Here is a 16,136-nt window from a genome sequence, read left to right as displayed (position 1 = left end):
ATCGCCGTATGGCTTTCAGATATAGGTCTCGATATAGGGAAAGTGACAGGGGCATTACAGATACGGCAGTGCTGCTTGCGCAGTAGAAGAGATATACTGGTCTGCTCCTACATCAGTGAGGTTGAAGCTCTGATACAGAACAGGAGCAAATGGAAAGTGATGCCATCAAGAGACAGAAGCGCTCTCCTCCAGAGGACTCCCTCTAAACTTATTCTGGATGGTGAGCTTTGTTAACTCTAGGAGAAGTTGTCTAAACACCTGTTAGCTTCCTGGTAAATTTCTCCAATAATTTTGTAATTCAAAAGCTATTATGTGTAGAATTCTTCTGCTTTTTTAAAAGTAAAACCTACACATTACTTTTAAAGCTGAAACCGTCATGAAACTTTCACTTTCCACTCTACTGTCAGTCCTGCAAACAGATGGCATGATTGAAAGTTTGGGGTCTCGGTTGAAAAAGTTTGAAAAGCTTCAAATGATCTATATGTAACATCTGTGAAAACCTCCCCACCTTCGAAAGGGACTAAAGAATTTTACCTTTATCTAGAACTGGCTAATTCACATTAATTTCTTTCTTTTCAGATTTAACTCTCTGAACTCAAAAACCCACAGGCAGATTTGAAAGGCACGTTGTCGTCAAAAACTGCCAAAATTCCAACATCTATCAGAGACAGAAAGTGTATAGAAACTGTATATATACTGCATACTGGATTTTGAACTATGAACATGCCATTTGATCAGGAAACTCAATCACGTCTTTCGCCTTAAAGCTTAAAATTGTGTTATTTCATCAGAATCACTTAATTCTAAATGTTTCATTTAAAAATTGTGGGACTTTTCAGACTTTTAGATACTTTAATTTAATTTGCAGAAGCTCATCCGGGTGAGATATTACTCAAGCAGACTTATTTTGGGGCGACGCAGCCATTCAGACATGACATTTAATCTATTTTGTTTGGGTGCCATCATGCATAAAGAAACAGACAGAAAGAAGGAACATAAACAACAGTGCAGACGGTGACTCTCTCCTCACCAAAGCAGAAACTCTGCCTTTAAATACAGGAATTCATGAAAGGTAAGGGCCTGATAAAAGTGAAAAATAGTCATAAATGTAAGAGGGATTCAGTGTGAACAAAAGTTAATCAAGAACAGAGGGAGGCTGGGGAAGAGAAAATTGGAAACGAGGAACGAGCAAAATTGCCAAATGAATGTGGGAAGTCAGTGTTTGCAGGGTTTTTGATGGACAGCCTGTTGCCAAGGTTACCTGAGTGCGGTGCGGAGCTCCCACGGCTACAGAGGGGAGGAGCCTGGAAGGCGTAGACGACATCGCTGTCAGCTATTGAAGTCAGGTCGTCATCATCTGCAAAAGAACGCTGGAAACCCGTCGAGTAAAGCTCTGATAGGATAATCTGCAGAGAGAGAGACAACGTGAAATGTTGTTTCCTCAAATATGTCTCATGCAGTCCTTGCAAATATGATTTATTCGATTTCCTGCAAACCAAAATCCTCATAAGAGACAACAAAGAATTTAATAGAACTAAATAAAAATCAGGACTGCTGACCCTCTGGAATAGCATAATGTGAATAAATATTTAACGGCTCACAGAAATAAACCAACAATTATACTGTATTCACACAAATTCAGGGCAGAATAAAAACAGAAGAGATACATCATAGAAAAAAAGCCTGAAAAATGTCTAACACAGGCACAAAATCAGAGACTACAGCTTTTAAACTGAAACAGATCAAGACAAAAATTCAAGACAGTCAGTCCTGCAGAGGGAATGACATTAAGAGCAAGTTTCTTTTTAGGATGTCTTAATATTTTAACTATCAGAGATATGTCTTCCTTAGCTTCATGTTTAAATCAGGGGCTGCAGGGCTGTGAAACATTTTATTAAATGAGGAGAGTCTCGCAATTCACACTGCAGGATATTCTGTGCATGAGGTTTCTGATAATGAATTTGTGTTTTGTACGTATGTGTGTAATATTTAGATATTTCCTGTCATTATAACTGAATGTCAAACCTGGGGATGTTTCTTGCCAAAATAAAACTCTTCCTTTTATGCACACAAAAGCTTGTACACTTGTTTTATTTTTGCTTTGTTATTTTAATCCAAGACTTTTACCAAGTATTTTGTTACACAGTTATTCATTATTTATACCGACAAACTGATAGTGTCAGATCAATAAAAGCCACTGTGTGCTTCAAATGTTAGTCACGTAACATTTTCTAATGTGGATAGAAATGTGACTTGGCAACTCTAAACCCTGACCACAGAAAGTACTCATATCTGAGTGGCTTCACGGCGTCTTGGAAAATCATTTTAATGTGCCAGATTTGTACACAAAGATTATTAAAGCACAGGGAACCATAGCAACTGTGTTTTGCGATACTTTATCAGGAAACTCTCACTGGTGAAACAGATCTAATCATGAGTTTAACTGACTGGAAGCAAAATTACAAAAATGGATAATGATTTCAAAACAGACTGTGTCAAGGGGCCATGCCTTGTTTGTCATATCTGTACAGCATAATATATTGTTTGCTGGATACCTGATTTAACATAACTATGTTCTAGTACATGCAGTGTGTTAGATCTTAAATGGAGCAGAAAAAAGAAGAGAAAATTAATCAGTTGAAAACAGGCTCAGAAACGTAGCAGATGATGAGAAGAAAAAGACACACACACACACTACAGGTCAACCTGTAGGGGTTTTTCTGGGTTAACACTGAATTCTAGTAATAGGGGCAACTGATCATTGATATTTTGAGCCAATATGTTATTGTTCTACAAATTAACCATTTAGGACTCAGTCTGTTTGGTAAAACTGGAAAGTACAGGAAAAAAAACAAACTCCTGGAAGAAGCAAATTCTCAACTTTGTGTTGCTTGTCCGAATTTGTTTTCCAGCATGACGCCGCTTCATTTTTGCTCTTTAGGGCCATTGGAGTTGTGTCAAGGACTAGTGGGCGTCCTGCCGCCCTCCAGCATCAAGGGGCAGTAATGAGTGGCATTACAGTTCTGTGCGCCAGAATGAAGCAGAGAGAACGCCGCCAAAAACTTACTCAAGAAAGAGACACAAAGTGACATTTGTACTTTCTCAGAAGTATGTTTCAGGCAGTACTTTTTAGTTTCACAAGAGAAAAAGAGAAACGACTAAGGATGAGGTGCTAAGTGGTCGGTTTTGCAAAACGTCCCACTGCTGTGACAGACCAGCACACAACCAATTTCCTGAGCTTTTCTGTGGCAGAGTCTGACGCTAGTAGTGTTGAGTAATACACAGATTCAATGTTAGCCCACAAAAAAATCTAACTTTGGTCATGCATTTCTAAAACACATTATAATGGTGACATTTCTATGGTAACTTAAAACACTTTTGAAAGAAAAGTAAGCACTGAGTGCAGAGCTGGCTGGCTCTGTGATGCATGTGGTCGAAACACTGAGCCAGACTATAAGGAGCAACTGTTCAGAGAGACAAAATTGTATCAGAACCATGAGTGGTGCTTTTCGATTTTTTTCTGCAGATTTGATGAAGTACAGATCCCAATAACTACAAAAAAGACAGCATCCGATAATGAGCTGGATCAATAATCGGTTGACTCGTAACACAGACATTTTTTATCATAGTGAAGTCATATTTGATTAAGGTATAAGGACAAACTTGGACAGATAAAATAGATCAAACAAGCTGTCTGCTTCACAGCTTTTTGAAGTGATGATAGACTCAATATGGCATTGTGTGTGTCTGTGTCTGCTGGATGCATCTTATGACAAACCCACAAAGATGTGGCAATTCCCATCACGGTTACACATTTGAAATTTTTTTGCCCTCGTCTGTCATCCTGACTTTAATGCTGCCTACTTGTGTGAGTTCTGGTGGAGAAAGATCTTCCTCTTAAGAAATATGTAACAAAAACACGCACAACAACAACAAAAAAAGAATGAATAAAAAAAAGAAGCACAAGCTCTGCGTGTTAAATAAAAAGTGAAAACAACTCTGAGTGTGCGTTACATTTCAGTTCAAAACAGAATCCAAATGCGGGATGCAAAGATCCAGGTATGAGGAATGAAAAGCCAGTCTATTTGAAAAAAATTACAGAAATCAAGGCAGGTGACAAAAAACATGAGGAACTACTGAAAAAAAAAAGACAAATCACATGGGTCAAACACACAAAGATGAACGAGATACAGGAAACAATCAGACAATCACAGGAGTAAAAAATATTTCAAAAAACATGTCACAAGGAGAGTCGTCTTTCAAGAGGAAACAGGAAATATATAAACTAAGCATAACGGTTAAACAAGTGTTCATTAATATCTTAAGTTACCTGAGCTTGTTTTGTCGGGTTCAGCAAACTTAATTCATCTATATTTATACATCAAAAACTTGTTAGGTGAATTTTAACCTTATATTTAATCTGATTCTATTAACTGACATTTTTGGAGCAGCAGGGAGGCTTAGCCTGAAATAATGCTGCTGAAAGACTCCTAACTGGTATCAAAAACATAGAAAACTTTCCACCTGTAGTAGCCTCCCTTCGCTGACCACCTGTTGAATAAACAACTGAGTTTAAGAACTCTTTAATTTGGGCAAGCCATGAGTGTCTGTCCCTCCTCTAACTCTATAAGCCTCTCAGGTCATTAGAAAAGCTGCTTTAAACTCCTCCATGGAGACTGTGCCTTTACAGTGGCAGCTCTAAAGCTTTGGAATAGCATTCAGTCAAATGTTCCTCCACCTATGACATTTTTAAGAAAAATGTCAAGATGTTCATGTTTTTAGTGGCTTTTGGTTGTTCTTAGTGGTCCTATTATTTCAGCATCTTGCGTTTTATTTTAAAATCTGTTTTCCCTGTTATATTTATTGAGTTTACAAGTTATGTTCCGTTATCTGTCTTGCTATTTTTGCAAATTTTGCTGTTGCCGGTTTAAACAACACTTTAGTCAACTCAGTTTGTTTGAAAACATGCTATACAAATTAACAAATTAAATGAAAAATAATCAATTAAATCATAAAATCATAAAAATCAAGCAAAAATACTTCATGCAGCAACATACAATAACCCCTTAAGCCCTAAAAGTAGCCATCTATGGACGATTCTTGAAGGTTTCTACTTGAAAAAGCCCAAATTTAGTAAGTAACAGCTGTAAAACGGTACCAAAACAAAAAACCTTAGATTCTACGACAAGAGACAGGAGAATTTTAAAATATAGTGTCTCCTCATTCTTACCACCAGGCCAGAGTGAGATCTAAAAAGCTCCAGCAAAAACTGACAAGTTTACGTCTGAGAGTAAATAACATCCTTGTAACAGTGGGTCAGACACACTGATGTCACTGAGTCTGTTCTAAAAATGTTCAGTTGCAGCTCTACTGGATTTCACACAACAGGACTGAAGCACAGCAAACGCTACATCCATTTTAGTCACCGTCATACTAGGTGGACCTTTCAGAGAATGTGAAAATGGAAACAAAAATACACTCATAAAGGAGACAGAAAGAGCATCATTTATCCCGCCCTCACTGAACAGCAACATTATTACAAGCAGACACTGGTGGCCAAAAGGCTGGGACATGTCCTGCCACTTTTATCTTCTTGCCTCTCTACATTGACTTCTTATCTATTCATGTTTGATGTGTCAATGTTCGCAGTTCGACAACATTCTTCAACTGGCGCCAACCTGTGTTTAGCATAAAGTGCGTTTCAGAAAAGATTCAATGTGACTTGAAGTTGTGGTACAAATTGCATTTTCACATACCGGTACATTTGGATATACCAATAGACAGTGGAAGAACGGACTTATGAGCCGTGGAAAAAGGTATTTTTCATTTCATGGGCCATTTGAGCGTTGGTTGCTCTCCTGCACTCCTGCTGCTATGGACTCAGGTTTAGAAAACACAGCAGAATTCATCATCTGTTTCAGGGCAGGTGAATGATTGATGAACACACACCTCTGGAACCTTTTCCTTTAGCCTTTCTCTTGTCTATGACTTTCAGCTGCAAGTGTGTGCATGCATTCAGGTGTATGAGTGCACCCTGTGATGAAAGAGATTCCTGACTAATTAAGTTTTTTGCAGAAAAGTGACAATGCTGACAACTAGTAACAAGAAAATATTGCAACCTTAATAGCTAAACTATTTATGTAAAGGTGAAACAAAGACGGTGTTCAAATAATTAACAGCTAAACCATCTGCTGTAAACATTTGCAGAGGTCCTCAGTTAAACTTTAATCCAGTAAACTTGCCTCCGTATCACACAACTTTAGCAGGCCTTTGGATCCGTGTTGGCCTTAGTTTGGAATCCCAAATATTTGGTTGAGGAAACTGTCTTAAATTATTTGATACCTACCCGGTGATTTGAGGGCAGTTGAGTTTGTGATTTAGACTTTTCCTACACTGGAACTTTTCAGGAAAAAAAAACACAAGTGAATTGAAACATGTCAACCAATCCTTCATTCCAGTCAGCTGTTCCGGTAAACTACAGTTTAATAAGTAGAAAATGCCAGAAAATTAGGGAAAAAAATCCCCATTAAAATTGTAGAATTGAATGTGTCTCCGCAATTTTATCCAGAGCAGCTGTCTAATCAATTTCAGTACCTGTAACTGTGGATGCATTTTCACCTCCCACCAAAACCCCCCAGTAGGTTTGAAAGTTTTATCTTTTAAAAATTTGTCAAAATTATACCATTTATCGTAGCCGAAAATGGTGGGGAAAAAAAAAAAATCTTTCGATCTTCAGATTGTGAACTTTTCGACACTCTTTGAACTACTCATCGGTTCAGTGCCATTTGGTTGGGAAACCTAACAAAATTCAAAGTTCAAATTGGGATATTTCATCAAAATCATTTGAATCTACATGTCTAATTTAAAAATTCTGTACTTCTTAGTGCAGCCGAAAAGCTACTAGGGACTCAGTAGCAACCAACAGTCCAAGGACAAAAAGTCTTGGACTTTTCGGCTGGACTGGGCTGAAGGGCAGGATGTATTTACATAGAACAAATAGGATAGAATTATGGAAACAAATTAAAAATTTAAGCAGTAAAAAAATCTGTAATATGTAGAGCAACCTTTTTTGTAATGGTAGTATTTATAACAGCTATGGACACTTTTTTAGTTTTTAGAAAATTAGCAATCAAAGAAAATACATTTTAATTTTTCCTTTTTTGTGATTTATGACATTATAACTTTCTTAAACTCCACAGCAGGCATTTTTGAGTCCTGTCTACTTCTAGCTAAGGTTGTGCTGCTTCCACAGAGGTGCAGGACTTTGTATTGCAAAAAAAATGTAAGTACAGTAAATAAAATGTGTCCGGAGTAGAAAATGTGGGTTAAATAATCTTATCAGTGCATGTGATACTGAACTACTTACCTGTTTCAGAGCCTCCTGCTGTCAGTCACCAAACACTTAAACAAATATAAGTAGGTAACGTTAAAACTCCCTATACGTGTCTGTATACCTGGCCTGGGGAGATGTTGCCCTCCGCTGCCACCATCGCTCTCAGGCAGGACACGGAACCAAACAGAGGCACAGCCAGACCCACCCGCAGATACCGCTGACCCTTCGTGCTGAACACCAGCGTCACACAAAGTGGCCTGTGGGGCAAACAGGGGGAAAGGAGTGAGCACATAGCAAGTCTGTATATATTTGTTTCTGTAAAGTGATAGAGGTAGGCAGATAGAGGGACACGGACAGATAGTAAGTAAGCAAAGTTCCAAATTGTTGAGCAATTCTAACTTTGCATGTTTACATTACTGCAGCTACTAAACCAATCCAGACATTCTCAGTTGCTTACAGATGTAAATGCACACACACATGGATAAGGTACACACATACTACCTAGAGACACACACACGTGTCAAGAGGATGGGGTGTCAAAGGATGTTAGAGGAAACAAAAATCCCGTTTTTCGTCCAGGAGATATGTTTGAGCTTAGCTGCATCTTGATGTATTTCAGCAGCTGAACAACAGAAACAAAACATTCAATAAAATGGGACTTTGACATGCACTGTTGAGCTGCTCCATGTCTAATAAATTCAGGGAAAAAGATTTCCTCTGCTGATACTATGGTGTAAAAAACTAATTTCACGACCATAAACTCACTACTTTTGTGCATCCAATTTAATATCTCAAGTGATCTGACTGTTTTCAGATGTTGCCTTTGTAGGGGTTTCATTTCTCAGTAGGGTTTGTCTCAGTTTATGCGTGACTGGACACATCGAGTAAAACCAGCGCATGGTGATAATCCCTCTGGAAACAGCTGTATGCCGAGACATGTCTGCAATCAGAACATCTCCTACGGAGGATGCAGGGATGAAAATGATGGGGACGGAATGAGAAACGATGGAGGGCAAGCAGGAAGATATAATAACTAGATTGTTGGATTTGTCAGTGAGGACAGTTTAATCAGAAAATGGGAGAACAGACGAGACAAGGTGTTGAAGAGAAAGAATAAAAAAACAGGGAGTGCAGAGGAAAACACAGAGCTGGAAGACAAAGTAAGGTCATGCCATCTCATTTGGGATGACGACGGTGTAATCACTGACACCTCCACTTCCTGTTTCCCATCATGCATTATTCAGGTGAGTAATGTGCTACCAGTGGGGAGGCTGACAGGGCAGATGGTGGAGGATCTGAGCAGTTGTTTTGTTTACGTTACTCTGAGATGAGACAGAGGGAAGCGAAATGAAATGGGAAGAGAAGTGTGGGATGACACTCGAGAGCACCAGGAAATAGAGATGTCATCCTCCGAAGCAGACTTTTTGCAGCCTTGTAGCTCCCTGCTGGATTAGTCTCTATTAAACACCAACAACTCCCATATGCTCCAACATGAACCTGCACATGTGCACTGAACTCTTCACCTCCAAAAAATAAAAAGCAGCCATTAAACAAAAACATCCTAGAGCCAGAATCAGAGTCAAACTGATAACAGATATTACTACTACAGAAGTGTTTCTGTTGGCTTTAGATCAATTACTCTAAATAATGTATATTTAACACTACTGCCAGCCATTTTTCTGAGTATGCTACTTTTGTTGCAATCCTTCAAAGTAATCCATTTATTGCAGTTTATGCCATCAGCCTGGACCAGTATGTCCTCAAAGATACTTGCTTGAGATAGTTAATTCCTCCAAGTAAACGAGTATAGTAATTAAAAATAACTCCCATCATGTGTGTTGATGTCGGCTGTTGAAAATCTGCTGTTATGGTGTGTTCAGATGGTAGCTGACTCCAGCCATCTGCGACTTGTAGGGATTGGCTGGTGAAGAGATGTGCATCTACAAATGCTATTCTTAAGCAAAAACTTGTGTCATGAAAATATTGACATTTTTTCATTACATGGAAAACAGTGTTTGTTTTTCCATCCATAACCTGAGACATTAGAATTTTTAAAAGAGTCCTGTATCGATTCATCAATGCATTCACATAGCCCTCTCGGACTCATGATGCACAGTAAAAAAAAAAAAAAAAAGTGCAATCCATTCATTGTTAATCTTTATCAAAACCTCACGCCTTCATCATCCACATTTACACACAACACCAAACAAAATTGACTCAAGTGACTTTACTTGAGGTGATTTATTATCCTTCCTGGAGCCACAAAGACTTTATACAGCATCTCATATATATAGTAGTCTATTGTCTAAGACCTGTACTTGGCTGTTTTTTTTCCTGCACTCCCACAAAAAGCAAAATCTCTCTTCAAGCAGATATTTGTCTTGTAATGAAATCAGTGGATTTGATTTGGTGTTTCGGAAGGTGAAGCTACTTATGATGCTTAGTAAAACTTACATATGTAAATGTAAGTATAGTTTATCACAGTGTTTATATATGATTATGCAATGTGACCTTAATTAAAATGTTTGTTGTCATTCTGTTTGCTTCACTCTTTATGTTATACTTCTTGGCACATGTTTGTTCGGTTGTAGCGCATCAAAATGTATTGAGGACGTACTGATGAATGAGGAGTGAGAGGTATTATGAGCTCACATGACTGCTTGAGGGAATTTCATGTTTTCTTGTGTATTTTCTGTTCTGCATGATTACACAAACAGACTTTTTTAAAGACTTTTTGAAAATCAGTTTAAATATTTGACACGTCATCTGACACACGAACATCCACAAAAGGAGAAACAAGGTACAGGTTGTATAGAATTGAATACTCTATAAGATTGGGGAGTCTGTGCTTTTATGTCTGAAATATCCACCCATACAGTCACACAAACGCCTAGTGAAACCCAAGTCACGTTACCGACTATGTTAAGGAGAATTCTCAGCATTTTAAACTGAAATATTGACTTTGGTACACATGATGCTAAGACAGTACAAGGTTAGATGGCTGGGAGACTCACTCTGGTTTACTCTCTCTGCTACACTGGCATTATCTGCAGCACCCAGGCCTAGATGCCACGCTGGCAGCCAGATCCTGCTGTCTCTCTGGGGGCCTCAGACTTATCAGGGATTCAGCTGGGATGCTTCTGCAGAAGGACGGTGCATTGAGGCCACTATGTGTGTGCACGTGCATGTGTGTGGGGCCAGCAGTGAGTCCACACTGAACCTGAATGAATTTCCCTCTGTGCTGGAGCTCTGGTGACTGCAGGAACAGAACACGCACTGTCAGAGAACTCAAGCTGCAAAACTGAGTTTGGAGTGCAGGGAGGATGCAAAGCGGCAGCGTCTGCATGTTTGAAGATAGGAAGATTCACTGAGCACTGAATGCCGGCAAACTGAGGAACTGGATGTGGCTGGAAATTCAGCTGATGCTGTTGTTGTTTTTGGCTATTTATTGTCTTTTTAATATGTTTATTGTGTGACTGGACATGTGGGCAAAGAGACAACGGGGATAACATGGGATGAAATCCACAAAACTGTAGTTACCCAGTATTCTTTGGTCAGCATGATACGCCACATTGAACTGATATTAAAAGTCGGTGCACACCCCACACAGTTATTAAGACTGAATAGAGCTCTGCTAAGGGTGAAGGTGGACCTGGGCTTTTCATGTAAATCACTTGAGGTCACAGGAGTCCATTCAGTAATAACAATTCGCTGTAATTTGTCCTGCCCTTAAAAACAGGTGAAACAGAGCTAGTCAAAAAACATCTGTACATGCATCCTGAAAGAGATTTCATCAGGCACAATTATTTAAATTACCTGTGTGTGTGAGACTTTTATTAAAAAATAATAAAAAAATCAAGTTTTTGAAAATGTAATTCATTTACATTTATGTACATGCAACCTAGTGTTGTCATGCATATGAATCTTGAAATCTATCAATGTCCTTTTTTACGAGCTTCTGATGTCATTTCTGATAATGAGTGAGGAGAAAACTATCCAGATGCCAGACAAGGCTGCACAATTATCATTGGTTTACTTGGTTCTGGTGTTGAATCTGCTTTCTCACTTGGATGGCGAGATAGCAGGTGAAGGCTCTGATGTGTTAGTGCTCTCTCCCTCTCTCTCTGCTTGCCTGCATCTTTGATGTCAAAATAAAAATGCCATGTCCCTCCCTTGCTCTCACTGTCCCTATCTTCATATGTCAAAGTCGTACCGTCTTACAGCAGAACCTTGCTGATGTGCAGCTTCTGGTACGGTTAAAAATGGAAACAACACAGAAAGTGTTTGGTCAGGGACTTCTGATGGCCAACATTAATCACTTTGATACGTCCAACGCCAGTACTTGTTGATGTATAGATTGTGCTTGTGCAAACATGTGCATTTGGTTGTGTTGCCATATTTGTCAAATTTTCTTTTGCGATTTGTGCTGTTCCATCTGTTAAGAACACTGAGGCTGTATTAAGCAGTCTGCATGATCATATCGGTATCACTGGCATCTGATGATAACCTCATATGTGCACGGTGTCAATTGCTAAACAGCTAAGAAATACTATTGGTTGACTGGGGCAGTGGTTAGCACTGTAGCCTCACAGCTTGAAGGTTCTCTGGCTTCCTCTAACAGTCCTATGATTCCAAATTGTCCATATGTGTGAATATTGATGTGCTTGGTTGTGGGTACCCTGGTTTGGCCCTAAGTCATCTGGGATAGGCTCCAGCCCCCTCTGAGTCCGTACAGAGGAAAAAGCGCTGCATAGAAAATGGATGGATTTTCTCCTATAAACCAGAGCATGGTAGAAAATTTTCAACACATAATTAACACATTTCCTTGGGCCACAGTCAGACCAGAGTGAAAACAGAAGGAATGAAAACTTCCACTAGTTGACACTGACAACTAGCAAAAATGTATCTCAATGCAAGCAATGCATCATTCAGTGTCAACTAATACAGAAATATTGTTGCACGGGCCAGAAATGTGAGCTGCCGTACCTCAAAATAAAATCATATTTGATGTCATGATTGGTTAAGTCAACAGCAACTAAAGTTTAAATTAGCCACCAAATGTATAGGCTTTTCACTGTACCGCTTGTCTTGTGTGTTATACATCACCTGGTTTGTCGTAGAGGAATGGGCAGAGAGATACATAAAAATGGGTCAAAGGTGTTGCTCTGCTTAAGGCAATGAGGGCACGTCAGAGAAGACCTGGAGAGACAAAGAGACAGAGACACAGCCGTTCTTAATCTTTTCAAATATTTTCCAACTATACATAATTTCATACACATTGCTGGGCAGATGGGTCGACAGATACTGCCACCCCTACGTGGCAAATCCTCACATTTTCTGTTGAGTATGGAGTAAATGTGCACTAGAAAATGCCTGCTTTGTGCTGTGAATGCAGTTGAAATCTTCATGGTGGTTAAACCTGCATATCCCTTGTACACAGACTGAGCACTGAAGCAGGCCATCTGGACTCTGGTCTGTTTTTGAGAAAAAGGGCAGCAAAGCAACAGCTGTGGGATGCTGTTCAGAATTTTAGCACCAAAACACAGAATTAGGCAGTTGGTATCTAGAATAAAAAGAGTGCATCCCACAGAAGACACTGAGCTGGAAAGCATACGAGAAAACTGGAACGAGAAAAGATAGGAGTAACAAAAGATAAAAGATGAAAGTTGGAGGAGATATTTAAAGGCAGAGACAATGGTGGAGAAAAAAAAGGGTTATGGTGGGGAAAAAGAACAGGCTTGGGACTACAATGAAGGGCAGCAGACACAGGAAGGTAGAGGAGGGAACAAAAGTTAAGAGCAAAGGGAGGCAGGGATGGAAAGACAACAAAGAGGAAGGACAGATCAAAAGTGAACAGAAGGTTGGCAGCAGGACAGTGGAGTTGACAAAAACTAGAAAGCAGAGCTGACAGAGGAAAAGACACGGACAGCTGACAGAAGTGGAGATTATCAGAGTGGAGAACTGACATGAGGATAGAAAACCCAACCTGTAGGCCACTATCGGCATCAATCTGCTCCCAAACACAGATTTCAAAGGCAAAGGCAGACAGTGACCCCATGATATAAAGAGAAACACTCTCAAAAGATTAGTTTGACATTTTGGGAATTGTATTTATTTGCTTTCTTGCCATGAGTTTGATGATCAATACCATTTTTGTGTCTGTGCATCAAATACAGCACGAGTTTATAGCCAGGTGCTGGTTATCTTAGCTTAACTGTATATGGGCGTAGCAACCAAGACATTACCTATTGGTTTGTGAACTACCACTGAAAAGCCTTGAGTTTGCCATTTGGTCTTTGCCATCTTGGTCTTTTGAAATCAGTTGAAACAACAAACAGCAAATCAACAACAACCAGCAGTGATACTCAAATACAAATTTAGAAGCTAAAAAGATTAAAAAATGCACTTTCCACTCGATGAACTATATAATAATTTCTTTAAAACGACAATGGGAATAATTCATTTACTTCTATTTCCCCAGTAAGAGAACAAGCTCAGGCTTCCAGATAAAACTCTTGTGTAAAAAGGGTTCAGAAGTCCTGTCATAATTTTAATGACCGAACTGAATTTGGTTTGCTGTCTTCCAGCAAAACATAAGTGGCAGGTTTGTGATAGCGGACAAGCCCCAAAGAAACGTCATGGAAATACTGCAATGACTCTTATTACCTTGAATAATATCCCAAACATTTTGCAGGATTGCACTTTGGTAAATCAGTTCCATAGCAGTGGCAATCTTACATCATCTCACTCCCACAGAAAAATGGGAATGACGGTCTCTTTCTCCATGAACTTCTTGTAAATAGATCCTGATGTTAAGGCTTCCAAATCATGTAAGAAATTCAGAGTCATACATCCATTACAGAGAAGTGACTATCTTCCTACTTCATTCCTAAAGTTCCTTGTTCTAACCTTAATCATGTTACACACATTTCCCAAGTCTTAGACCAGTGGTTAGCTTTGGTCTGCCTAGAACCCTGAACACATAAGCATTTGTTTTTAAGAACATGAAGAAACATATAAGATGCTGATCAGACAAAATAGAACTGAATATCAACAGATTATTAAAATGTAAATAAGTAACAACCAAAGACTTTAGAGTTACCTTTGCTTTCACATAAATCGCAGTGGATCAGACTGAGGACTAGAATCAACCTTCACCGATACACTGCTTAATCATCCATTTTACTCCATATGGGACCATAATTTACAAACTGGACATCGTGCTGCATTCAGAGAATCTTGCGACTAGAGCTGAGAACATGAAGTTATTAGGAAAATGCAATCACACCAGAAGAGTCACCCCCTGCTGGCTACCTAAAAGAACACAGGTGTAAGACAGTTTCATGCTGGCTTTGCTTCTCAGATCCAGAAGGTACATCCAATTTTTTATATACACCAGTCAGCCACAACATTATGACCATTGACAGGGGAGGTGAATAACATTGATCATCTTGTTATAATGCAACATTCTGCTGCGAAACCTTGACTCCTGACATGTATGTGGATGCTTGACATGTACTACCCACCTACACATTGCAGGTCAAGCAACCCTCCCAAACCCCAAGGCAACATCAGTCCTTGATGCCAGTTGCCCCCGTCAGCAGGTCAATGCACCCCGACACACCGCAAAAACTGCTCAGGAGTGGCCCGGGGAACACAACAGAGCTATGGTCTTCACCTGGGTTCCACATTCCCAGATCTAAATCTTATTGAGCATCTGTGGGATGTGCCATGATAAGCCTGATCTAGATAGGTCCCACCCTGTAACCTACAGAACTCTCAGAATTCACTGCCGCCATCCTGATGCCACAGGACGTCCCCAGAGGTCCCGTGTCCAAGCCCCACTGGATCAGAGGAGTTTTAGCAGCATAAAGGGGACCAACACAATATCAGGCAGGTGGCCATAATGTTGTGCCTGATTGGTGTACAGTCTAAACATAAAAAAACTGCTAATCTGCAACCGATTAACAAGTCAGATGTCAGTGAGGTTAATTTGTACCAAAACAAAACAAAAAACAGAGTTAAAATGACAATTTGTGGGGCACTTTTTCTGTGTTTTCCTTGTATTACTTACATTACAGTCTCCTTCGGTTTCTTTTGTTACATCAACTATACCGATGGACAACAGTTTAGTTTGAAAGTATGGTAAGAAAAAAAATCATAAAATCAATGAATAATTGAGATAAATATTTGTGATATCATTAATAATTGTGGCTATCATGTTAGCAATAGCTCTATGTTATAATAAGAATTTCTAATCACATTGCTATTCTGTATGTTCAAGCTGTCATTTTTATGAAAATTTTGTTTTGAATGAGTTATTTAATGCTACCTTGCCGCTAGTTACCTGACCTTGGATTGTTATACAGCTCTAACCTGTGGGTCATAAAGTGTCAATTGTTCTCTGTATATCCTGATATTAGAACATTTCAGTAAGTTGTCAACACATCTTCAGTACCAGGAATCCCTTAAAAGACTGTGGGATTAAACTGATCTACAGTATCTACAGTTGCTTCCACTTTAACAAACCATGACAAAAACCTAGCCCCAAATAACTTGCCATCCTTCCCTAAACTTAGCTGCAATCTAGCCTTTGCATATGGCAATCAAATGAAAACACCATGTTCAGTTTGTTCTAGTGCCACATAATCCTCTCATTGTGTAGGAAAGTAATCCTATTATTCATTGGAAATCACTGAATGTGTTCCCTTATGTGTGCTTGTCATTTTTGAAGTTCTAGCCAATATTAAAGCACTCATTCAAACTATTTTAAACATGGCAGAGGTACAAGAACCTATTTGTC

General features: G+C 39.2%; 1 protein-coding gene across 1 annotated transcript in view; it reads right to left on the bottom strand.

The window, feature by feature from the left end:
* Window positions 1–16,136, bottom strand: part of usp43a (ubiquitin specific peptidase 43a) — a 130,422-nt gene that overhangs the window by 54,029 nt on the left and 60,257 nt on the right. Inside the window, exons 4-6 of the mRNA XM_023263720.3 lie at window positions 12,440–12,532; window positions 7,455–7,590; window positions 1,262–1,406 (exon numbers count right to left, since the gene is read on the bottom strand). Coding sequence (XP_023119488.2) covers window positions 1,262–1,406; window positions 7,455–7,590; window positions 12,440–12,532 — 374 coding nt within the window. The remainder of the gene's footprint in view (window positions 1–1,261; window positions 1,407–7,454; window positions 7,591–12,439; window positions 12,533–16,136) is intronic.

Source organism: Amphiprion ocellaris, chromosome 4 (assembly GCF_022539595.1).
Source record: "Amphiprion ocellaris isolate individual 3 ecotype Okinawa chromosome 4, ASM2253959v1, whole genome shotgun sequence".
Classification (NCBI taxonomy): domain Eukaryota; kingdom Metazoa; phylum Chordata; class Actinopteri; family Pomacentridae; genus Amphiprion; species Amphiprion ocellaris.
The sequence above is the reverse complement of the archived record's forward strand: the minus strand, read 5'-3'. Positions and strand labels throughout refer to the sequence as shown.